General features: G+C 43.4%; 1 protein-coding gene across 1 annotated transcript in view; it reads right to left on the bottom strand.

Annotated features, from left to right (window-relative positions):
• Positions 1-27,116, bottom strand: part of card14 (caspase recruitment domain family, member 14) — a 55,306-nt gene that overhangs the window by 16,762 nt on the left and 11,428 nt on the right. Inside the window, exons 4-13 of the mRNA XM_078225593.1 lie at positions 26,883-27,053; positions 24,152-24,271; positions 21,734-21,859; positions 19,219-19,371; positions 15,309-15,428; positions 13,862-13,992; positions 13,053-13,141; positions 5,019-5,097; positions 3,731-3,920; positions 403-526 (exon numbers count right to left, since the gene is read on the bottom strand). Of these exons, the coding sequence (XP_078081719.1) occupies positions 403-526; positions 3,731-3,920; positions 5,019-5,097; positions 13,053-13,141; positions 13,862-13,992; positions 15,309-15,428; positions 19,219-19,371; positions 21,734-21,859; positions 24,152-24,271; positions 26,883-27,053 (1,303 nt within the window). The remainder of the gene's footprint in view (positions 1-402; positions 527-3,730; positions 3,921-5,018; positions 5,098-13,052; positions 13,142-13,861; positions 13,993-15,308; positions 15,429-19,218; positions 19,372-21,733; positions 21,860-24,151; positions 24,272-26,882; positions 27,054-27,116) is intronic.

The following is a 27,116-nucleotide window of genomic DNA, read 5'->3' as shown; positions in this document are numbered from 1 at the left end:
AAATGCTGGAAAATCTCAGCAGGTTTGACAAGGTTGGCTCTATTCACATTCCAATCGTTATTCATGTAAATTGAGTTTGTGTCTTTGTGCCCTGTTTGTAATCAGAACTCCCACCCACCTGACGAAGGGACAGCCTGTTCCGAAAGCTCGTGGCTTTTGCTACCAAATAAACCTGTTGGACTTTAACCTGGTGTTGTTAGAATTCTTACTCTATTCCCCCTCCACAGATGCTGTGAGATCACTCTTGTAGTTCTTCTTAATAAAAACTCATCAATTTAGTCTTTTCTGAAATCACTGATGATATACTTGAATATATTTGGAACACGTGTTGCTTAGTTTGCCGGATATCTCTATTGACTGTTGAATTAAGGGCATATTTATTCCATCTGTAGTGGAACTTACCCTCTCCTTTGCGTCTGATGGCCAAACAGCATGCCCCTTTAATTTGTTTCAAGGTCCAAACAGCCTCCTCTAAACTGGCATCCTCGAGCACAGTCTTCTTTGGTTCTCTGCCATTATATTCCACCTGTGAATTCATCAGTGTCAATAATCTTTCAGAAAGATATCAGGTCCTACACAGTCCAACAACCTCTTTTTCAGTATCATTGTTGAGCACTGTTATAAAATGTGAACGATGGAATGGATGGAAACATGTAAAATAATCTAAAAAAGTGGTGCTGCAAAAGTGAGAAAAATGAGAAAGGTGTGTACAACATCCTTCTGGCCATGTCACTGTGTCACTAACTTACTGGATTATTATATGAAAGTGTGGTCAATCTCGGCATTTCAAGAATGAGTGAGAACTTAGGAGGGACATGTTAAAATGAGAGTTGGGGAAAGGGAATGTATTTCTACTTCAGCTATGATTTGAAAGTAGCAATAATTTGTTTTCACCCTCCTCTTCTCCTGAAAGCATTGACTCATTTCATGGGCGATGATTGCACTCTGGTATCTCACTCATGCAATCATTATTCAAATGGTTTCTTTAATAATGTGGGTTGGCAGACTGGAAGTCCCGCTTAAAAAAAAGCAGGAGTTAATCCCATTTTCCTGCACGTTGGGAATTTAGAATTTCTTTGGGAGAATCCCGGCCTATGTGACTGAGCCTGTCCTTTCTTTTTATTCCTTCATGGGATGAAGGCACTGTTGGTTCAGCCGGCCTTTAATGCCCATCCTGAATTGCCTTTGTGAAGGTGGTGATAAGCTGCATTATTGAAGCGCTGTAGTCTAGGTGGTGTAGGTGCACCCACAGTGCTGTTAGGAATTTCCAGGATTTTGATCCAGCGACAGGGAAGCAACGGCGATATTGTTCCAAGTCAGGATGGTGTTTGGCTTGGAGGGGAACTTGCAGGTGGTGGTGTTCCTATGCATTGGCTGCTCATGTCTTTCTGTATGGCAAAGGCTGTGGGTTTTGGAGGTGCTGTCAAAACAGCCTTGGTAAATTGCCGCAGTGAATCTTGTAGATGGTACCTGCTGCTGCCACTGTGTATCAGTGGTGGAGGGAGTGAGTGTTGATGGTGGTGGAGGGAGTGCCAATCAAGCAGGGTGCTTCGTCCTCCATGGTTTTGAGGTTTTTCAGTTATTATCCTCATCCAGTGCCCACCCATACATGCATTGTATAGCATGGAGTTGGACATTTTCCCTTGCCTAACTCTAGATGCACTGTGTTTAACTGTTATGAACCGTCTGCCAAACCAATTAACTCTATACCCTGGAAAATGAACCCAGGATCTCACCTACCTCTATGGTTCAGAATCTGTTGCGTCATAGAGGTTTACAGCATGAAAACAGGCCCTTTGGCCCAACTTGTCCATGCCCGCCCTTTTTTTTTAACCCACTAAGTTAGTCTCAATTTCCTGTGTTTGGCCCATATCCCTCTATACCCATCTTATCCATGTAAGTGTCTAAGACAAAATTGTACCCGCCTCTACTGCTACCTCTGGCAGCTTGTTGCTGACACTCACCACCCTCTGTGTGAAAAAATTGCCCTTCTGGATCCTTTTGTATCTTTCCTCTCTCACCTTAAACCTATGCCCTTTAGTTTTAGACTCCCTTACCTTTGGGAAAAGATGTTGACTATCTAGCTGATCTATGTCCCTCATTATTTTATAGACCTCTATAAGATCACCCCTCAGCCTCCTACGCTCCAGGGAAAAACGTCACAGTCCATCCAGCCTCTCCTTACAACTCAAACCATCAATGAGTTAATTATTGCATCGATTTTCCAGATGGCTATGCTCTGCACCCTATGGACAGTTTAAAAAAAAACATCCACACCAGATCGGCCTTGACCAATGTTAAGATGGCAGCCTAAAATGGGTATCCTTTGCAGGTGTTAATGACAGATCTAATACCTAAGTTAGGCCTCCTCTGGGAAACTGGTTTGCACTGCGTGGCGCAGGCACCAGGTCGGATTTTCTAGGCACAGATGTGGCCTCAGAACTGGTCACCACTGAAAATGTAAGTTTAATATTGGATTTTTAAATTCATGTGGAGCCAGGAAAAGCAGCTGCACTTTTGTCAGATGCATAGGATTGCTGCTGGTTACAGCTATTATTCTTCTGACCAACACAGTACTGTTCCCCCAGCCTGCTCCATCCTGCCTCTCCCCTTCCCAAACCTGATTTCAGGCCATTCAGTTTGGAGACATAACGTGGCTACATGGCTACCAGGTATTACTGAATGCTGAAGGGATGGTTCCCCTCATGGGAGGGACTGAAATTAGGGGGCACAGTTTAAAAATGGTGGGGGTTTCCCATTTGGGACAGAGACGGTTTGCTAATAGCAGGGCTAAGGTAGGAAGCACTGGAGATCTAACCCTACTGTTAAATGTCACCAATGTATCACACACAATGCAGGAATGTTATTTTACACCATTGAAAATCAAATGATATCTTTTACACATACAGAATATCTTTAATGCTCAGCGGTAGCATATACAATTTAATTAATCTACCATGAACCACAGATTGGATAGCGTCCATGGTAAGGATGACACCAGTGAGTTATCTGAGCATTCACAGCAGTGTCAGAAGCATTCCATTTGTCTGCCTCACTGTTGAATTGTCCTCTGTGTAACCTTGCTGTTGTATTCAATTGTGCAATTGTTTGGTGTTTGATTGTGTGAGACAGTTGACTTTTCTCTGTTCCATGTACTGTTAGTTAAACCTGGGCATCATGACTGGGAAAGGAAAACTAAACTGAAAACAAGAAGCAGCAAGCATGAGAGCAATCATTTTAAAGTATTGAATAAAGCCCTGTTCAGTCCATCACGTAAACCAGCCTCCCATCCATTGACTCTATCTACACTTCCCACTGCCTTGGAAAATCAGCCATCATAATCAAGGACCCCACACACCTTGGACATACTCTTTTCCACCTTCTTCAATCGGGAACAAGATACAAAAGTCTGATGTCATGTACCAACCGACTCAAGAACAGCTTCTTCCCTGCTGCCATCAGAGTTTTGAATGGACCTACCTTATATCTCTACACCCTAGCTCTGACTGTAACACTACCTTCTGCACACTCTCCTTTCCTTCTCTATGAACGGTATGTTTTGTCTGTATAGTGTGCAAGAAACAATACTTTTCACTGTATACCAATATATGTGACAATAATAAATCAAATCAAATCAAGTCAAAACAACATTTGCCCCTCCAAGTTTTCATTTGGTTTCAATAACAAAGCACCCAGATCAAAAGATTTTGCAGAATGTCTGAAACCTTACCATCATGATCTGAAATCCTGATTCAAGGCCGCAGTTATTTGCTGGAGATCCAGGTTTGGTTTTGTGAATGAATATTCCCGTTGAATTCCCACCGATGATTTCAATCTGATCCAGGATGCCATCGCCATTGAATTCAAATAAAGATATTCTGCTCAGCAACTTCATTGGAGGGGGTCCTCGGAGGAAGGGCCTGTGACAAAAAGAAAACAAGACATTTCGGAATTGGAATTGATTCTAGTGAGAAGGTTCTATGTCTGTTGCCTTCATTTCTCTGCACACATTGCGGTATTAAAGAAAACCCCCAAAATATAAACAAGTATTATAAACAGTACTGTTGTCAGGTATTTTCACTTTCTCATAATGTGGGTAAGGCTTCTTCTAAGGAAACCAAGATCATTTACATCATCACAGGTGTTATGCTACCAGATAAGATCAACTGTGTATCTTGGCAACACTAAGGATTAGCTGTCTCTAAACTGTCCAATATGGCTGACCCAGATATCCTTTGTAGAGGTTCCTGTTGATCTCTTTGGTATTACCTCTCCCCCATGTCCTCATTTAGTTGGTAGCAAGGCAGTTACAAAAGATATTTTTTGAATGCAAGACTTATTGAAGATATGATCTATGAAGAAATGGTGTAATTTGCAAAGTCAAATTGCCTTACAAAGTTGTGCACAACTGTAAATTAATTGGGGATCTGGGAGATCTCCATATTAAAGGCTGGATTGTGTGGTCTAATCATCGCAGAAGTTCTAACTTAAGTATATGAATGCTACCCAATGAATTAAGCTGTCAGTAATATTGTCCCACTATTATATCAGCACCGTGGGACAACATTTATTGCAAGGAAGTCGGCACAGGTTTGACATAGATCCCATTGCAGCCTTAATCTGGAGGACTAATAGATGGATCATAATAGAGCGTAGGCATTATACCCAGGATGATATGATCATTGATGGACATAGAATAAATACGTTTCAGCAGTCTCTAGGCAAGTCCATAGCACAAATCCATATATGATACACCTATAGCAGCTTGGTTAAGTAGCTGTAAAAATGAAGAAACCATGCAGAATATTCCTCTGAGACTGAGGGCAGAAGCATTTTGTCGACACAATGGAAGGGGAGGTTGGCGGGGGGGGCGGGGGGGCGTGGCGTTGATATGGCCTGCACTTATTTAGTGCATACTGCTATTACTCCACTTAAAGCAAAATCTTCTTTTATCTTTACTAAAGAAAAAGAAAAAAGTACTTTGAATCTACTTAAATAAATGAAAATGCATTGTTTACCGGTCTCGTTCAGATGGTGCAGTGACTCCAGCCATAGACTGTAAGCTTTCAGGGGATGACTCAGGCTTTTTGAATGGTACTGAAATGAATGTGACACAATTTAGATATGATTGTGCTAATGATGAAATGCTATATTGCACTTACATTCTCAGCCCAGTTTCTCTAATGTAGTTGTTGAATTGCAAGCTTAAAAATATTTTTTATCATTGAATGTAATAATGACTTTCGCTCTAAGTTGAATTATAACAAAGCATGTGCACCCATTATATGGTGAAAGCTTTCTTTATAACTTTTAGCTGGGCTATTACATTAATGCTGGCTCTAGGATGGACTTTGAGGACACATTGCTACACTGACGTAATCAATACTGGCTGTTATTCATTGGAATTGTTGGTTTAAATGTTGTGAAGCGTGACCAGAAAATCTCTCTGAAACTTTAGCTTAATTACAAACCCACATATTACACAAGTTATCTGGAAGTGTTACGTCTACATCAATAAACGGGCAGTGCGGTGATAGTGCAGAGTGCATTGCAACATGAAAGGATGTGGGTTTGTGCTCATGATCTCTCATGTGATCTATAGAAGTTTCCATTCGAAAATCTGCTGCACAAGTTTAAGTCAGCAGACATCCCCAGTAAAACGTGAAGTGGGTTAGGAGTTGGCTGAAAGAAAGGAAACTAGGGCAAGGGATTAATTAGGAAGATAGAAGGGGGTAAAAGGCACTGCATTGATGCTAGCATCCATGCTGTATTCAATATACATTGTGATTCATGACATAAAATACAACTTGGTAAAATGTGTAGATGTTACGAAGAAAGGAAGGAATAGTTTGCATTTATAAAGCGCTTCAACATTTCTCTCAAACAATCCAGAGTGCTTCATATTACAATGAATTATTTGGAAGATCAATTAATCTTGTTATGTGCGAACAGGAGAGGTGGAGGTGACAGATTAGTTTGTCGAGCAAGTTAAGGGGGTGACATAAGTTGTTGGAGAAACTTGGTAATGGGTGGAGCAATGGCAGGTGAAATTCAACGTGGCAAAAAATGTGCAACCCACTTAAGGATTATTGCAGAACCAACTGAAATGGACTCAGAAATGAGCATGTCCAATAATTGTGTGGCTGCAATGAATAAAGCTAACAGGAAGGTTCTGCATCAGATAGGACCATACAAAAGGTGGGTAATGTATGAAACAAAATAGGAAGGTTAAATTTAGTTCATTCTTTTTGAAGTTAATTCTGAATGCAAGAGAAGGGAACACAGTCATAAACAAGTAAAAGTCAAGTTCACGATAGAGGTCAGAAAGCACCAAGTAACATTACCTAAAATAGGCTTTCAGATAGAATAGTGGTAGGAAATATTGTGGAATATTCAGGATAAGTACCTAGAAATTCAGTTGTGTACTAAAAGGAGCATAGAATTATGGGTGGGGCTGTGTGTATGGTGCACTCGACTGGCCATGTTGTCTCAGTGGGAAGAGGTTGCAAATGAGATTAATGACAAGGAGCTTATCCCAGGCCATGGCTGCTATACAGTGAAAGGTTCATCACCTCATCACAGGGTTGTCAAGCTCAAAATCTTAACTCTTATCCCTCTTACTCTTTGCTCACACATCCACCACCTTCAGCCTCACTCCTCACAGGAGACCCCTCTCCTCTTCTACAATCACTGCATGACATTTCACTGCACCTCTTTCCTCTCTGATCTACACACTCTGCACTTCCTACTTTCCCCTCTAAGGCAACCAGCACTTGCTCTTACAGACAACACACAAACTATTCAAACATGAGAGGCAGATTCTCTAGGCACTTCTGAAGGATGTGACATTCCTGTTTTTCTTGCATGAGAAAGTCTTGAATGATCTACAATGGAATCATAGAATCATAGAAACCCTACAGTGCAGAAAGAGGCCATTTGGCCCATTGAGTCTGCACCGACCACCCAGGCCCTATCCCCATATCCACACGCTAATCCCTCTAACCTACGCATCTCAGGACACTAAGGGGCAATTTTAGCCTGGCCAATCAACCTAAACCACACATCTTTGGACTGTGGGAGGAAATCGGAGCACCCGGTGGAAACCCACACAGGCACGAGGAGAATGTGCAAACTCCACACAGACAGTGACCCAAGCCGGGAATCGAACCCAGGTCCCCTGGAGCTGTGAAGCAGCAGTGCTAACCACTGTGCTACCATGCCGCACAGGAGACAGGGCCAGAGGCAGCTGAGGCCAACTCCGGCAGGGGAAGAAGCGTGGCTATGGTGAAGGAGATATTGGCCAGAATTTTCCTGTCCCGCCCGCCATGGGAATCGGGGTCGACCTTGCAAAGGTTCTTTGACCTTGACTTGGGGACGAGCACAGCCAGAAAATCTTACCCATCATGGAGGACTCCTTTAGAACTTATTCTCTTTTCCTCCTTTCTTCTATCTCACTCTGCAGAATTCCAGACAAGATATCGCTGCTTTCAGCGTCTTTTCATTTATTCCTCTTTTCTCTCACACTAAAATTTGAATTTTGACTCTTTTTTTTCTATCAGGAGCTGAAAATGTTGTCACCCCTGTGACACACTGCAATGAGGCCATCCTTCTTGAAGATATAGCATCATTTGAGCTGACCCAAACAAGTACCAGTTCAGGGATTGGCAACAGGGGTACTTTCGAAGCTAGGCTAAAGGACGGGTCTTCATGTGGTGAACCACGAGCCACCAGTGTGTAGGATCGAGGGCAATGGGTTGGAAACAATGCAAGTGCTGCCTGCTGAAGTGCAAGATCGCACACAAGCTCTGCTGCAGTGAACAGATGCAGGCTTCAATGAGCCAGGCTCCAAAGAAGGTTAGCTGACATGTATTGAAAAATAATAGATGCAATGGGTAACACACAAGTAAGCTTGCACTTTAAGCTTGCTCAGGACATTTTGGCTCCATTGGCTCAAAGCTTCATACAAAGCAAGAAGACCATTCTGTCCAACATAAAGAGAGTGATCACCTTCAAGAATACAATAGTGGTTCACTGCTGAAAGCTTTTATGGAAGTATACACCACTGCCAAGGAGGATCACATAACTGCCATCTTGGCTGTGGAAGTCAGCATTGACAGGCCAAGGCATCACCTCACATCACTCCTGGTGTTTTTGCGCAGAACTCTCGGAGTGACAAGGACGGTCCCAGAGAGGTGTCTGTGGGCGAGGTACCTCTATCAGGAGGAAGACTTGCCAGTTCTCCTGCCACCTAATCCCCTAGTGCACACATTAGTATCACACAGCCATCTGTAGCAGACTATCCCAGTCCACAGTGAGATGTAGCAGTCTGAATTCACCCACCAGACCATCTCTGAAGCATCGTAACTGGAAACAACATAAGGTTTCCACCTTTCAAGCTGTATTCACTAGGGAGGAACCTCACCAAAGCACTAGGATAGGTAAAAACTCTCCACTTGCCTGGATGTGTGCAGCTCCAACAACACTTAGGAAAATCAACACCATCCAGGACAAAGCAACCGGTTTGATTGCTACCCGTTCCACAAACATTCAATTTCTTCACCACTGATGAAAATGGGCAGCCATGTGCACCATTTACAAGATGCATTGCAGGAACTCACCAAGGTTCCTTAGGCAGCACTTTCCAAACCCACGACCACTACCATCTAGAAGGACAAGAGCAGTAGGTACCTGGGAATACCACCACCTGGAGGTTCCCTGCCAAGTTACTTATCCTCCAGATTTGGAAATATATCGCCGTTCCTACACTGTTGCTGGGTCTAAATTCTGGAATTCCCTCCTTAACAGCACTATGGATATACCTACACTTCAGGGACTGTAGCGGTACAAGACGGCAACTCACCACCACCTTCTGAAAGGCAACTAGGGATGGGCAATAAATAATAGCCAGTGATGCCCACATCCCATAATTGGGTGGCATGGTGGCACATTGATTAGCACTGCTGTCTCACAGTGCCAGGAACCCGTGTTCGATTCCCAGCTTGGGTCACTGTCTATGTGGAGTTTGCACGTTCTCCTGGTGTCTGTGTGGGTTTCCTCCCACAGTCTGAAAGACGAGCTGGTTAAGTGCATTGACCCAAACAGGCGCTGGAATTTGGCGACTAGGGGAATTTCACAGTAACTGCATTGCAGTGTTAATGTAAGCCTTACTTGTGACTAATAAATAAACTTTACTTTACTTTACTAATTGAATAAAAAATATAAGCCCAGAAGACAGGCACTGGAGGTTGCAGAAACATGTTTCTTTCTCCTCTTTGAGCTGATCTTTCTCCCCCCTTCTTGGAATAGAATGCTCCATTTCTTGCTGCTCAGGCAGTGGTTAGGGCAGGGTCCTCATGTGAGTTGTGCTGCAGACAACTACACGTTTGGACACATGTCCAGCCATCACAAACATTACTCAAACACCCTTGGCAATATCTCTGCTAGAAGGGAGGCAGGCAGTGGTGTACTGGTATTGTCACTGGATGAGTAATCCAGAGATCCATGGTAACGCTCTGGGGATCTGTTTGAATCCCACCTTGGCAGATAGTGAAATCAGACTTCAATAAAAATCTGGGATTAAAAGTCCAGTGATGACCATGAAACCATTGTTCATTGTTGTAAAAACCCATCTGTTCACTACTGCCCTTTAGGGAAAGAAATCTGCCATCCTTACTTGGTCTGGCTTACATGTGACTCCAGCCCCACAGCAATGTGGTTGACTCTTAAATGCCCTCTGAAATGATCTAGCCTCAGTTCAAGGGCAATTCAGGATGGGCAATAAATACTGGTTCAGCCAGTGAAACCCACATCCCCTCAACAAATAAAAAAAAGCTTTTCAGCTGTGCCTGCTTTCTGTTCGGCATTATGAACTGTGCCTCAAGAAACTTCCTTTGCCAACAAGTAGTCAGTCACTGATTTGACAACCTGTTTGGAACAAGGCTATTACAGAGGTCTGACACAGAATGAATGAATCTTGATTGCTGCCAGAAACCAAGCATGATGTATGGCCGGCCTAGGCTCACAAATAAGTTAAGAAAGATACCAGGATGGTGACGGGATACACACAAAGCAATTTTGGTGTAGGCTTTGGCACTTCAGACTCTGGGTAAACACGCAACACAAAGCTCTCTGATCTCACTTCATTCTATCCATTGAAAAGGTAATGTAGCTGTTACTCAGAGCTACAGTTCCCACAGCAAGCATAACAGGATGGGGAATAGTATTACATTCAGCCCAGTATTTAGAGAAATAATGAATGAAGAAAATGGTTAAGGATAAATTGAACAGAACTAAAGACTGTCCCACAAATGTCTGGTCTCGTCTTCCAAGAAATAGCCTGTCAACAGTTTAGGAAGATATTGTGGGTGGCTCAGTAGTTTAAGTGGTTGTCTAACAATGTCCTATGTTTGAGTGTCTTGAATGTGTTGGTATAGTTTTGGTGAAATTTGTTAGATTGCCAGTTGCAGGGTCATACAATGCAAAATCTTCCATGGTTGTAAAGAGGAAGAAGTGAACATGCTTAGGGTCATCTTGGTAGAATCCCTCTGATAAAATTTGTTCTGAAGGCTTTTTACAATCGACAGCTTGGAGATCATATTATTGTGAACATTTACTGTGCTACAACATGACCACTAGTTTAGAACATAGAACAGTACAGCACAGAACAGGCCCTTCGGCCCACGATGTTGTGCCGAGCTTTATCTGAAACCAAGATCAAGCTATCCCACTCCCTATCATCCTGGTGTGCTCCATGTGCCTATCCAATAACCGCTTAAATGTTTCTAAAGTGTCTGACTCCACTATCACTGCAGGCAGTCCATTCCACACCCCAACCACTCTCTGCGTAAAGAACCTACCTCTGATATCCGTCCTGTATCTCCCACCACGAACCCTATAGTTATGCCCCCTTGTAATAGCTCCATCCGCCCGAGGAAATAGTCTTTGAACGTTCACTCTATCTATCCCCTTCATCATTTTATACACCTCTATTAAGTCTCCCCTCAGCCTCCTCCGCTCCAGAGAGAACAGCCCTAGCTCCCTCAACCTTTCCTCATATGACCTACCCTCCAAACCAGGCAGCATCCTGGTAAATCTCCTCTGCACTCCTTCCAGCGCTTCCACATCCTTCCTATAGTGAGGTGACCAGAACTGCACACAATATTCCAAATGTGGTCTCACCAAGGTCCTGTACAGTTGCAGCATAACCCCACGGCTCTTAAACTCCAACCCCCTGTTAATAAAAGCTAACACACTATAGGCCTTCTTCACAGCTCTATCCACTTGACTGGCAACCTTTAGAGATCTGTGGATATGGACCCCAAGATCTCTCTGTTCCTCCACAGTCTTCAGAACCCTACCTTTGACCCTGTAATCCACATTTAAATTTGTCCTACCAAGCGGATAGGAAACAGAGGGTGGTGGTTGATAGTAAATATTCATCATGGAGTGCGGTTACAAGTGGTGTACCTCAGGGATCTGTTTTGGGGCCACTGCTGTTTGTAATATTTATTAATGATCTGGATGAGGGTATAGTTGGGTGGATTAGCAAATTTGCTGATGACACCAAAGTCGGTGGTGTGGTAGACAGTGAGGAAGGGTGTCGTAGTTTGCAGGAAGACTTAGACAGGTTGCAAAGTTGGGCCGAGAGGTGGCGGATGGAGTTTAATGCGGAGAAGTGTGAGGTAATTCACTTTGGTAGGAATAACAGATGTGTTGAGTATAGGGCTAACGGGAGGACTTTGAATAGTGTGGAGGAGCAGAGGGATCTAGGTGTATGTGTGCATAGATCCCTGAAAGTTGGGAATCAAGTAGATAAGGTTGTTAAGAAGGCATATGGTGTCTTGGCGTTTATTGGTAGGGGGATTGAATTTAGGAGTCGTAGCGTTATGTTGCAACTGTACACAACTCTGGTGCGGCCGCACTTGGAGTACTGTGTGCAGTTCTGGTCCCCACATTACAGGAAGGATGTGGAGGCTTTGGAGAGGGTGCAGAGGAGGTTTACCAGGATGTTGCCTGGTATGGAGGGGAGATCCTATGAGGAGAGGCTGAGGGATTTGGGATTGTTTTCGCTGGAAAGGCGGCGGCTAAGAGGGGATCTTATTGAAACATATAAGATGATTAGAGGTTTAGATAGGGTGGATAGTGATAGCCTTTTTCCTCTGATGGAGAAATCCAGCACGAGGGGGCATGGCTTTAAATTGAGGGGGGGTAGTTATAGAACCGATGTCAGGGGTAGGTTCTTTACCCAGAGGGTGGTGAGGGATTGGAATGCCCTGCCAGCATCAGTTGTAAATGCGCCTAGTTTGGGGGCGTTTAAGAGATCCGTAGATAGGTTCATGGACGAAAAGAAATTGGTTTAGGTTGGAGGGTCACAGTTTTTTTTTTTAACTGGTCGGTGCAACATCGTGGGCCGAAGGGCCTGTTCTGCGCTGTAATGTTCTATGTTCTATGTTCTATGTTCTAAAATGAATCACCTCACATTTATCAGGGTTAAACTCCATTTGCCATTTTTCAGCCCAGCTTTGCATCCTATCTATGTCTCTTTGCAGCCTACAACAGCCCTCCACCTCATCCACTACTCCACCAATCTTGGTGTCATCAGCAAATTTACTGATCCACCCTTCAGCCCCCTCCTCTAAGTCATTAATAAAAATCACAAAGAGCAGAGGACCAAGCACTGATCCCTGCGGCACACCGCTAGCAACCTGCCTCCAATCCGAAAATTTTCCATCGACCACCACCCTCTGTCTTCGGTCAGACAGCCAGTTACCTATCCAATCGGCCAACTTTCCCTCTATCCCACACCTCCTCACTTTCATCATAAGCCGACCATGGGGGACCTTATCAAACGCCTTACTAAAATCCATGTATATGACATCAAAGTGGAAGCTCTAACCTGTGGCTATAATAAGCGGCATTGTACCGGCGGTAGAAACTAAGTCATTTTTGAAGTCTTTATTGTGACTAACACTTATTCCTTATTACCAGCTTGCTGAGATTTCCATCGTATTTTGCACTGTACCCAGATCATGAATGAGAAAATGAAAACTCACTGACATCAGGAATATTTTCATTGCAACTGTCAGTGTCAGTGCAATCATCTACTGATGTGAAAGCATCGTCATCAATAGAATATCTGTTGCTGTGAAAAGATAAACACAAGATTAAAGTTCGAGCTTTGGCTAGCTTCTCCTCCCAGTTTTATTCTGCCTTTTCCTTGCTGAAGACTTTGACTCAATTTAGGGGTTGTGTTCCATGCTGGTTGTTACTTTACCCAAATGACCATTCTTCATGTTTGAGCTTAGATGATGAGTGTTGGTAAACTATTGACTAATCATTCTTGGTGTCATAGATAGCAATGAAAAATAGAAACTTTGGTTGGCTGTTTCCCCTGCTAATGGAATATATTGAGGTTAATTCTAGTAGCCCCTATCTGGACACCAGCTGATCAACACAATTTTAGTCTTCTCTACAAATGACCATTTGTAGGATTATCAAGAAAACCCAACTGCTCCACTATTGCCCTATAGGGAAGGAAACTCATGTTTTTACCTAGTCTGGCCTCTTTCTGACTCCACATGACTCTTACCAGTCCTCCAGAGTGACCCATCAAGTCATTCAGCTGTGCCAAACTGCAGCAGTTCAGGAAGAGACCAACCAGCACCCTCTCAGGGCAACCCGGGAGGGCAATAAGTTCCAGCCTGGCAAGTAATGCCCGCATCCCCGGAACGAATAAATATAATCATCCACCTATCATTTTGACTCAGTGCTGAATGTAGATTTGCAGAAAGAAAATTATTTAAAGCATCGCGGTAATGATCTTTCATAGAGGTTGCCAAGATCAAAAGGCTGTCCCTCTCACCTGAATGATTCTTCCACAGCATCTTCATTCTGGCGTCTGTAGAGAGATTCCTTGCTGGGTGGCTCCACAAAGGAAGAGCTGACACTGCTCAACGACTCACAGCTTTCCGTTTTCTTTAGATTTGTATAAAACTGTAAATGAGACAAACTGGCACATCAGAAAAGTTATAGACCCAGCTGTGTTGAGAGAGACGCATGACAAAGCATTGGGACTCCAAGTTGAGTCAACACAATCTTAAAATTACAGCTAGATCATTTAGTTATGAAATCAAAGGGAACATTTCCCACACAAAGGACAGTAAAATCTGTAAATCTTGCCTCAAAAACGTTTTGTGGATACTGGGCCAATTGAAAACTTCAGGACTGAGATCAATAGATTTTAGTTTGGTAGGTAATCAAGGATTAAAATTGGGCAAATGATCAGCCATGATCTAACTGAATTGTGGACCAAGCTTGAGGGACTGAATGACCGACTCTTGTTCCTGAGAGTACTGACAGTTCTATGTATTGTCCTGGCAACGACCTCCCTCACAGACACTTATGCAACTGCAAACTTCAATCAAACAAAGATTTTGAATTAAAAGTAAGCAAAAGAAAATAAATGAAGAAAGTTTAACCCTGTCTCAGCTTGGAAATAATTAAAAATCAAGAAATAAGACATGTTTGTAAATGCGAGTGTGGCATTTAAAGAACAGGAAATGACCGGCTGGTCCATTGAGCCTGTTCTATAGTAATGGTGTAATTTTGTACACCATGACCCCTAGCTGATGCTTACAGATGCACACTTTCTCATCCGAAGGCATCTGATAGCAAATAGGAGCAGAACCCAGGCTAATTTTCCCTCTCCCTAACTCGCCGAACGAAAAGAGGCAGAGTAAGAAGAAAAGGGGGACATGTCCTCTCTCTGTCCGACCCCAAAATCCCTAACGAGGTCAGTCATGCAGAACTACAGCTGACCTCATTGAAGTCAACGAACTCATCAAAAAGAGTTGAATCCTCACCTTCATTATCTATATGGCTCAATGGCATATCACACAATATGTACAAATACAGGTATATATAATTGTATGTGTATATATATATATGTGCCTGCCTATAATCTGAGAATTCCCACAACCTCATTAGGGACTTGCTCACTGGGGACAAGCCTGGGCACATGATGAGTGCATGGGAGAAAGGAACAGATGGATAATTTGGCAGTATTAGATAACGTAGGTGGGAGGAGGCTCATGTACCACAGGAACATCGGCATAGACCAGTTCAGCCAATTGGCCAGTTTCTGTGCCACAAATTCTGTGTAGTTATCCCATTTTCTGACTTGTTTTCCCTATAGATGTGAACAATGTCCAGGATAGTCCACAGCACTTCTTGGAGTGGTAACACAACACAGCTTCTCGCTTTGAACGGTTATTCTAAGTGTACACGACGTGAAAGGTTTGTTCCCATACATCACTCTGGCTGCTACAGCTGCTGTCATCACTCTCACAGCTGATAGTCCTGGGATTCACTGCTTGCAGACGCTTCAGTTTGGGTTTTTCACGTGGTGGGGTTTTATTATTTGTTACTTTCTGTCAAGGAATAAAGGAAAGAAAATTGAAGCAAATGTTGCCAATACGTTCATCTTTTCTATTCATAGGATAGAATCATACAGTGCAGAAGGAGGCCATTTGGCCCATTGAGTCTGCACTGACCACATTTCCACCCAGACCCTATCTCCATAACCCCATGAATTTATCCTAGCTAGTCCCCCTGACACCAAGGGGCAATTTAGCATGGCCAATCAACCTAACCTACACATCTTTGGAGTGTGAGAGGAAACCGGAACACCCAGAGGAAACTCACGCAGACACAGAGAGAACGTGCAAACTCCACACAGACCATGACCCAAGGCCAGAATTGAACCTGGATCCCTAGCGTTGTGAGGTAGCAGTGCTAACTACTGTGCCACCCTGCCACCCACTAATAAAGTAAATGGCAAACTTGTCTAAAACAACTATTTCATGATGAGTGCCTGATGCGCGATTGATTCACACGGGAGGCTAGGACATACCCGGGAATAAAGGCTTTTATTCACAACAAGATTGGAGCATACTACTTAACAGTACTATCCCAGACTAAGGGCTACTAGGAAGTAGCAGTGACCTTTATACTCCTGTAAGAAGGCGGAGCCGAACGGAGTGTACCACAGAACAATGCTAACACCCCAACCCTAACCCCAACAGTAACAAGAGTAACATATGTACAAGAACCCATAGTGGTAACCATCTGTGGTTCACCACAGTGCCCTTCATTTCTGCTGAAGTTTATTCATCCATCACAATGATGGTTGACTGCATCATTGCGATGTTAAAGGTAGGTTTCCGGTGCCTGGAATGGGCTGGGTACACCCTGCAATGTTGTCCTGCGAAATCTCGAGGATCATTGTTATTTGTTGCAAGCTGTACAACCCTAATTTACAAAATATCCTCATTTTCAAGTCATCAGAGAAGGAATGACTTCTACACGACTAACAAAAGTCAACAGTATCAGCATTAATATAATGTGCAGGTAAACATGCTGAGAGACTTTTCACTGTATACTGATACATGCGACAATAATAAATCAAATCAAATCAAATCAGACATTTGTGTGGAAGAGCTTTATTTCAGGTTTCAGCCTCGGCTCACTGGTGGTGCTCTAACTTGTGTCAGCAGGTTATAGGTTCAAGCTGCACTCCAGAGATATGGGCCATAACTTCCGAGCTCCCCAGCATCAGGTTTGGGGGGTACCCCAAAGATTCGCCAGGGAATCCCTCTCAGAACTTCACAGGTAAACATTTACATGGCAAATGGCCCCAGAAGTACAAACTTCCCCTGAACAATTGTCCTGCCCTATGAACCAATCTAAAATGCAATTTAAATCACCAAACTTCGGATGGTTCCAACAGGGTTACTCAGAAAAAGTTAGAAGAATTAAAACCTCTTCTGACTTTGGAGTGACTATCGTAAAGATCCAGGCTGGCCGCCCCACGGGGCTGTGCCCCCACACACCCCATTGCCCCATAAGAGGACACCCCCACAACCTTAATCCCCTGCGACATCCCAACCTCCCAATTAACCGCATCCCCTCCCCCCCCCCATGACCTGACCTGCCACCCCTCAGGCCCAACAACCCTACACCCCAGACCCAATCCGACCTCGCCAGACCCTCCAAACTCTTGGGGACTGATGTCATTTCTGCCCTACAGATTCCACTACCCACACCCCCGCAAAGGCCAAGCACCACCAACTAGATGTGTGATCCCTAACCCCCCACCCAAAGGTCCAACCACCCCCACACACCACCCCCCCTTCACTGAGGTCCAACAACTCACCCCAAGGTCTGACCCACCACATTCGTGGCCCAAACCTCCAATCACCCTCAGCTCACAAATCCTATCCACTTACCTTCTCCCTGGCCTATCGATTTCAATGGACCTTTAAACTTACCTGGTTTATGGCAGCTAGTGTCATGAAAAAGGGAGTGTGTCCTTCTTCAATTAGACATAGCTGGACCTTGCTGCTGGAAGACTTTCCACTTTCTTGGATGATGAGCTCCAACAAAACTCAGGAAGCTTGACACCATCCAGGACAAAGCAGCCCACCTGACTGGCAACCCATCCAAAAACCTTCACTCCCTCCACCACCGATGCACAGTGGCAGCAGTATATACTATCTACAAGATGCACTGCTGGACCTAACCAAGGCTCCTAATACAGCACCTTCCAAATCCACAACTGCTACCATCGAGAAGAACAAAGTCAGCTGATACATGGGAACACCACAACCTAAAGGTTCCCCTCCAAGTTACTCACTATCCTGATTTGGAAACATATCGCCATTCTTTCTTCACTGTTGCTGGATCAAAATTCTGGAACTCCCTCCCTAACAGCTCTGTCCATTATATGGACTGCAGTGGTTCAAGAAGGCAGCTCCCCACCACCTTCTAAAGGTCAATTAGGGATGGGCAGCAAATGCTGGCCTAGCCAATGACACCCACATCCCACAAATTAATTTTTAGAAGTCTCACCCGGTCTGAGTTGGGAGGTTGGGTGAGAAGGTACGGGAGAAATTCAGTGTAAGTAATTGTTCTTGGAGTGGCAATCAGTGTCGGATTACCACTCCGAGAAAGTTATGGTCCATAACCTTGGCTTTCAATTTAGTGCAGTACTGAGTCAGTGCTGCTGAAGGATGAGATTTTAAATTGAAATCCCACTGCACTATTCCAAGAAGAGCAGGAAGAAATTATCCCTCAACCACCTGCTAAAAATAACTGACCTGGAAATGTACTTCATGGCTGTTTGTAGGACCATGAGGTGTCCAGATTGCTTGCTACTTTTCCTACACCACAACAGTGAAAGTACGCCATTGACTGTAAAGCACTTTGGGACATTCTAAGGTTGTGGAATGTTGTATATTAATTCAAGTTCATCTTTATATTTTCACATCTATAAACAGGACAAACTAACACCCATGTGGAGCTTTTCCTTGACTCTATGCCTTTGCTTTTCTCTCTATAAATATGAAATCAGCTACATCAGCAACAGCTCACAAATCTCCCATTCATGTCACAGGATGAAAGTAAAATGTTGGGAAAACTCAGTATGTCCATCAGCATCTATAGGGAAAACCGATGTGTTGTTTCATGGGTACAGCTGCCAGAAACCTAGTTTAATAAAGAGTCCACATGCAAAATGATTCTCGCCACAGGAACCAATGGCTGGCTGAGTGTTTACGCTGCATTTACTGTTTCTGTCCATGGGATTCTGATTCTCAGGCTCTTCAACCATGGAATTCAGCAACCTGACCCTCTGGCAAACAACATCTCCAGTTTAATATACTGCCAGCAGTCAGCAAAAAGAATAGGAAAGCGAGGCACAGACAGGACCTTATGCCTGCTAACCAAGATAAGCCTTGAAAAACCAAAGAAAAGGCCAATCTTCAAAGTTGTTAGCCTGCTCTGGATCTCTGCGGTGCTTATGGTTGTAGGCCACAACGTCACTGTGTTGAAGTGCCAAACCAGTAATCACAACACAAATTGAAACCTCACGTAAAGGGTTCCAGAGAACCTGCATCTACTGGAGCTCCAGCTCAGGCTCTTAAACCCCCCTGGAGTTCCAGGAAACGCGAGGGCAACATAAAAGTGAACATTAACCGGCTCACCGTTCTGTCTCTTGACACTTGTGGCCGAGAAATTACATAGCACCCGGGAACACAAGTCAGGAAAATCAGACAGTATTTTTTAGCAGGTCATGCTATTTTAGAGATCAAGTGTGATCCCTATCTATCTCACTTCAATCCCAGCCTGTGCTTCTGAATAATGACTGAGAAACAGTCCTACCTCCTGTCTGTCCCTGTTTGACCTTAACTGCAGGATTTCCTGATTCAACTCCCGATACGTGTCCTGTAGTTCAATAACTTGCCGACGACATAAATCCTTGTCCATGATCATTTTGCTAATTTGCAATTGGGCCTCATCCCTGGCTCCATAAGCCTGTGGAAAAATAAGAAAAGGTCTTTACTGCACTTTGCTTTCATGATTAGCCTCTACTAAATGAGGAGTTTATGGTTGTTCAAAAAATGGCGCTATCCAAGAAGCTGTATATTTGCATAATCTTTTTCACTAAACTGTGATATTACCATTGTGGCAATGTGCATATGTGTACTGTCTTGTTCCAAAAATAAACATTCTTGGTGTCCAAGTGCCTGAGATTTCAATAATAAAATGCCAAATGATACTTCTCGTAATGATATAACGGTAAGGGTCTCTATTCTTTTTAAAGTTAAAGTTTATTTATTGGTCACAAGTAAGACTTACATTAACACTGCAATGAAGTTACTGTGAAATTCCCCTAAGCGCCACACTCCGGCGCCTGTTCGGGTCAATGCACCTAACCAGCACGTCTTTCAGACTGTGGGAGGAAACCGGAGCACCCGGAAGAAACCCATGCAGACATGGGGAGAACGTGCAAACTCCACACAGACAGTGACCCACGCTGGGAATCGAACTCGGGTCCCTGGCGCTGTGAGGCTAACCACTGTGCCACCGTGCTGCCCTACATTTCATTTCAGATGGCGGGTATGAAATAATGATTTTTCTTTCCCTGCAAAAGAACTTTGGTTGAAGGAGAAGAGGCTAAAATGGTTTGGAACTGGACGGGGAAATGTGATTTGGACTATGTGCTTGTGCGCAGGGTAGATGCTGACAAAGACTGCTGGGTTGAATAGCCCATTCTGAAATTGTAACTTCTAAGCATTTCTACTTTTAGTAACAGGTCACATTCAAGTAATTTTAGTAACAGCTGTTTCCATACCGTCACAAGAAACTGATTATTTTAGATTTATGTGAGCGAGTCAGGGAGTGGAAATGAAGTTCTGAAATAAAACACATTGTTTTGTACATGCTTTCAATTGGAAATGTTTCATTGATCTGGGTTCCCAGTTTCTGGATTATTCTCAGGTAGAGCATTGAGATGCCTTTGGCAAACCTGTCTTTATAAACATTACTGCAGCTCAAGCAGTGCCACTGAACCAATAGCAACATTAATAATGTTCTAAAAATTCCTGAATATATAGACCAGCTACATCATTTATGTTCGCCTTTTTGGTGCTCCCTACTCCAGCAACAGCTGTCAAATATGTACATTAACTATATTCACCACATTTGCTGATGTTGCCTGTTATAACACTAACAACCTGAATATAAGCACTGTCCATACCATTTTCATCTTTTCTGCTGTTAATTTTTCCGTCAGTGAACATCTAAATATGCATAAATAATGTTACGTGTCAAATTAGTCAAATGGTTCTTTCTTTGGACAGGACAATTATCTCCCATCTGTTAGTAGTAGGTACTCAAGAATGTTGAAGCGTATTAAAAAATAATACTGTACATAATTTTTATTATATATGAACAACCCAATGAAACAAAGGTGCCCTTAAAAGGTTTAATTAAATTTATTCAACCATCCTCATTGTACAAGTGCATTATATAGTGTCACACTGAGACATTCCGAGCACTAGAGGGGGTACAGAGGTGATTCACCAGGATGTTGCCTGGGCTGGAGCATTTGAGCTATAAGGAGACACTGGATAGGCTTAAATTGTTTTCTTTAGAGCAGAGGAGGCTGAGGAGGTGTATAAGATTATAAGGGGTACGGACAGAGTGAATAGGAAGCAGCCATTCCCCTTGTTTGAGGGCTCAATCACAAGGGGGCATGGTTTTAGGGTAAGGAGCAGGAGGTTTAGAGGGGATTGGAGAAAAAAGAATTTCACTCAGAGGGTGGTGGGGATCTGGAATGCACTGCCTGGGGAAGGAGTGGAGGCCAGAAATCTTCCAACCTTCAAAAAGTATTTGGATGAGCACTTGAAACACTATAACATTCACGATATGGGACAAGTCCTGGAAAATGGGATTGGCATGACTTTAGTGGTAGTTATCATCGGTGCAGACTCGATGGGCTGAATGGTTTGTTCCACTCTGTATGATTCTATGACTCTACAAGCAGGAAGGTCCTGTAATTTTCTCTGGTCAAGGCTGAAGTAGAGATCTCTGCCAGGACAGCAGCAGAAATGTTAAATATTGTTTCCATGTCCCAGATAATGGGAGAATAATAGAAACAGAAGGCAAAGTTCTTGCTTCCAAGCACCTTCCACTGATCCTTGTTGGAAGTGCATGAGTGAAGCCTATATAATGGTTGGAAATGTTTACCCAAACCGTGAATAACTTGCTGATACTCCCTGGGATATGTGAAGTATGGCTATTTGGCAGAGGGATTAAAGAGTTGTTGACACGAATATTCCTGCAGAAGTTACCACCTTCAGTAATGGGAAGGTTAAAGATCTAATTTATTTACCTCATCACGTTCCTTTTGTAGTTCTAAGACTTGTGTCTGGAGCGAGGTAATTTTATCTTTGTACATATCACAGTCAATCTTCAGAGTAGCACATTCCATCAGCATATTCTCCTTTTCATCCAGGTACTGGCAGGATAGAAGGAAGTAAAACACTTTGAAAGTTTTTGAACTCATGGGTTTTGAACCCATTCAGAGAATAGAGACAGACAAAGGCTGGGTGTGCAGGAATCAAGATCAGATTAACTTTAAGAGTTAAAAACAAAAGCACATGTAAGAGCATCATGTTGCTAAAACGTAGGTGGATTAGTTCTGAATTAGGTCCATAAAAAATGGCTATGTTGTAGGTTGCAATTAAGTATGCACTTTAATAATGCACGCTACAGACTTTGTTAGAAACACAAAGGGTCTTTATTAATTACAAAAAAACTATGCAGAAGTTTGCAGCCTCAAAGCTGACCTTGAACAGCCCAATGGTTGCCCCACTCCCAATGACCTCAGACTGTCTTCTGCCTGAGAGAGCTCCACCCCCTGGGTGATTACCTACTCTCATCTTAATTGGTCCTTCAAGCCAGGTGACCCTCTTCTGCTGTGCTGCCCTTAAAGGAACAATCACCACGGCACAGCGAAAGCTTTGTGAAGCGGCTTGGGACATTCTTTAATTGTCAATGGTATTGTATAAATGCAAGTTATTGTGGGAAATTTACTGTTGGGACAACAAGGAATCTCACAACACCAGGTTAAAGTCCAACAGGTTTTTTTGGTAGCAAATACCATAAGCTTTCGGAGCGCTGCTCCTTCGTCAGATGGAGTGGAAACGTGCTCTCAAACAGTGCACAGAATCACAGAAATCAAGTTATAGAATACTAATTAGAATGCGAATCCCTACAGCCAGCCAGGTCTTAAAGGTACAGACAATGTGGGTGGAGGGAGCATTAAACACAGGTTAAAGAGATGTGTATTGTCTCCAGGCAGAGCAGCTAGTGAGATTCTGCAAGTCCAGGGGGCAAGCTGTGGGGGTTACTGATAATGTGACATAAATCCTGTGTTTATTCATCCGCCATGCAGACGCTACGACAATGGATGAATGAACACTGCTCGACAATCACCAGGCAAGACTGTTCTCTTCCTGTGGGGGAGCACTTCAGCAGTCACGGGCATTCAGTCTTGGATCTTCAGGTAAGCGTTCTCCAAGGCGGCCTTCACGACACACGACAGCGCAGAGTCGCTGAGCAGAAACTGATAGCCAAGTTCCGCACACATGAGGACGGCCTAAACCGGGATGTTGGATTTATGTCACATTATCAGTAACCCCCACAGCTTGCCCCCTGGATTTGCAGAATCTCACTAGCTGCTCTGTCTGGAGACAATACACATCTCTTTAACCTGTGTTTAATGCTCCCTCCACCACATTGTCTGTACCTTTAAGACCTGGCTGGCTGTAGGGATTCGCATTCTAATTAGTATTCTATAACTTGATTTCTGTGGTTCTGTGCACTGTTTGAGAGCACATTTCCACTCCATCTGACAAAGGAGCAGCGCTCCGAAAGCTTATGGTATTTGCTACCAAATAAACCTGTTGGACTTTAACCTGGTGTTGTGAGACTTCTTACTGTGTTCACCCCAGTCCAACGCCGGCATCTCCACATCATGACAACAAGGGCTCAGGGGATTGGTCCTGGGCTTAAAAGCATGGGATAGGAAAGGGCTCTGGCAGCTGATGGTTATGCTGAGAGGGAGAGGAAAAGTCTGGGCTAAGGGAAGCCTAAGGGCTCCTTACGAACCTACGGGAAATTCTCCTGCTCCTCTTGGCCCCCCATGGATTGTGTAGAAAAGTCATTTTTGTAAACAAATTATTGTGGACTCTTCCGCTAGTTGGTGCATCCCAGTGGTAGGGATGATAGCTGTATGGGTTCCTGAATCCAGAGGCAAAATTAATTGCAGCCCAGATAGGGTTGATCTGATGGCCATGATCTTTAAATTTAAAGCTTGCCTGCAATGACAACTTCAAAGTCAGTGAAGATAAGGTGTCGCTGGGCTGGAATGATGAAGCTATCTGCCAGCAACTGGACTTATCCTGATCTCAATCCCTTTATTCTGACTGGAGGGAAAGTGGGCTAAAATAAAGGGCTGGAATTTTACCAACCTGCCTGCCATGGCAATTGGAGCGGGCGAGGGGCGGACAATGGGAAGATACGTTGACCTTGGGCTGGATTTTATGGTTTCTGGATGAGTGAGGCCGTAAAATCCCGCCCGAGGTCTATCATATCTGATATCAAAATGCAGATTTAGATTTGTGTCCGATGGGCAGGGACTAGTTAATGTGATTAAATATCAGAAAAGCTGGTTTCTCTATTCTATTTTCCAGTTTTTGCAACGTCTTTCAAACCCATCCACAAAGCCTAATGTTACTTTGCTCACATCATTCCTCAGACTTTCAGCCCGATCTAGCTCCATCCGCACTGAGTTAAGCTCTTTCATTAGGTCCTGCCTGTCCTCCAGAGCTTCCACACGATCCTGTTCCAAGATATCTATGGTCACCTGTTGAACAAAATTGAACATTTTCACAATTTTTGTGTAAAATGCATGAATTGGAAGTTTTCTGACAAACATTCCTTATATTGTAATATTCCTCTGAATGACAGACCTGTTTAGTAGTAGCAAAGATGACAGTGCGTGCTGCAAAAACAGATGCTACAGCATAAATTTTTGTTTCTGTGGAGAGAGTTTCTGACTTAGTCAAAGTAGCACCGGTTACCCAATTTTGAGGGTCCCACCCCTGAACCTGGCACCCATCACTTCCACCATTTGGGGGGTAGGGGGGAGAAGAGTGGGGGGAGTGGGGGAAATGGGGTTGGGTTGTAGTTTACACATCTGTAATTCACAGAGGTAGCTGTTTATGTAGAAGTACAGCTGCCTTCAGACAAATCCAATTTTCAAATTGGGATAGAGTCATTGAGGTTTACAGCATGGAAACAGGCCCTTTGGCCCAGCTTGTCCATGCCGCCCTTTTTTCTTTAAACCCATAAGCTAATCCCAATTGCCCACATTTAGCCCATATCCCTCTATACCCATCTTACCCATGTAACTGTCTAAATGGTTTTTGAAAGACAAAATTGTACCCGCCTCTACTATTACCTCTGGCAACTTGTTCCAGACACTCACCACCCTCTGTGTGAAAAAATTGCCCCACTGTACACTTTTGTTTCTCTCCCCTCTCACCTTAAACCTATGCCCTCTAGGTTTAGACTCTCCTACCTTTGAGATATTCAAAACATGACTCGCATGCTTTAGACCTTTCAATAGGAAGTCTAAAACTGCGGGAGTTCTTTGGCTAGGTAGAGTACTTTTTCGGATAGATCCAAGGCACCTTTGGGAGGGGTAAGTTGCCTTTGGGAGAGGTCAAGTACCCTTTGGAAATGTTAAAACTGGATATGAATGTGAGTAAAAAGTGGATAATCTCATGGGAATGGTCAAGCTATCAAGGGAATTGTCAAGTTATCAAGGCATTTAAATATCCTGACCTTTAAAAACCACATTGCAATTTTGAAAAGTGCTTGCTATTTCATTGTGTGTTGACATAAGCGTGAAGATCATCATTATAGAATTTGTGCTGCATGACTAATATCACAACATAACATCATCACAATGGGGTGCTTGTCAATTCACAGTTTGATTGACAGCTCCAAGTGGTTATAAAGTCTTTAAAATGAACACAAATGCTTGTTTTTATAAGGAATTAAGCAGTTAAATTAAATGTTTGTTTTTATAAGAAATTATGTAACAGAGGAAATGTAAACATAATGAATGGGTATTTATGAATGAGCATTATTTTATATGAAAATAAAGTCTGAAATAGATACTTAGCACAATTTCATTTTATCTTATTATGGGTCCTGAGGTCTGCCCATGATGGAGAGAGGGTTAGTTGGCATGGGGGTTGTACAGTCATATTGTGGTGGGTGGAGGTCATGGGTTGGCCTTAAATTGGCATAGGGGCTATGAAGGGCCTGGGTGGGGGGGGAAGGGCTGGAGGGTTACAGGTTGGCATTGAGGGTTTGAAGGTTCATCAGGATGGATGGGATGCATGAGATGACATGAGTTGGCATGGATGTGGCATGGGGACTACATGGTGTTTGAGAGGTGAGGACAGAGGGCTGATCTTTCATTTATTGTATTTTTTTACAACTGGGATAAAGTCCTAGATTATGAAGGCCAGCCATTTGCACAGCCATTCTTCGTACCTGACAGCGCCTATGGCTGTCTCTGAACTCTTTCCAGGGAAGGCAGGCCCAAATCCCACCGACACCTGCCTCTCCCCACCCCCAACCACAATCCCCACACCCTCCTGCCAAACCCAGAATGAAAATTAGACCATCCAAGCCAAATTCCTTCGAGTCAAGTTTGCAGAACCAGGAATCTTCACGACATGAATTTTGAACTCTAAAGAGTGGACCATGGAAAAGTCCGTTGACCTTGGCTGGATTTTCTGGTTTCAGGGTGAGCACAGCCGGAAAATCCCACCCTAAGCCCCTGATTTTGGAGTGAAAATTCTGACACCTCAAAAGTACTTCAATGACTGCATAATATATTGGGACATTCTGAAGTCATTAAGGTTCTATGTAATGCAAATTTGTCCTCTCTTCTTTCGCAGAAGTTTTCCTGTACCCCAGGCAATCGGAATACCGGCTATCCAAGCTCTAACTTATAAAAATCAATCCTTTATATTCTGATTAACAGGACAATTAACTGTACTCTCACGTCTAGAAGGCGATGACAGCAATGAGGCAACTTGAAACTTAGAAACGTTCAAATTGATATACCATGATAAGACCAGAAGATGTAGGAGCTGAACCAGGCCATTCAGCCCATCGAGTCTGCTCTGTCATTCAATGAGTCATGACTGATTTAATATGATAATTGTCAACTCCACTTTCCCACCTTATCCTTGATTCCCTTATTGATTAAAAATCTGTCTATCTCAGCCTGAACCTACCTAACAACCCAGCTTCTACAGCCTTCTGCAGTAAAGAATTCCACAGATTCGCTACCCTTTGAGAGAAGAAATTCCTCCTCATCTCTGTCTTAAATAGGAGAGCTTGAGGGAAAGAAGACAACAGATTGTTACATATACACACGGCACCGTACTTACTGGGTTCATTTGCAGTTCTTGAATCCTTAATCTCAGTTTATCAATTTCTTCTTTTAAATATAAAAGTTCATCTTGTTTAGGCTTGAAAGCTTCACGCAGCTTAGAGGACATTCTCCGCTCAACATCAAATTCCATTTTTAATTTCTTGTTCTCCATTGAAAGATCATCCACCTTTAAGTTAAGTCAAAATAATCGCCATGATCATTTTTGGTCTAGCAACAAGCTGTCCCTTTC

The sequence above is a fragment of the Mustelus asterias genome, chromosome 12 (assembly GCF_964213995.1).
Source record: "Mustelus asterias chromosome 12, sMusAst1.hap1.1, whole genome shotgun sequence".
NCBI classification, from domain to species: Eukaryota; Metazoa; Chordata; class Chondrichthyes; order Carcharhiniformes; family Triakidae; genus Mustelus; species Mustelus asterias.
The sequence above is the reverse complement of the archived record's forward strand: the minus strand, read 5'-3'. Positions and strand labels throughout refer to the sequence as shown.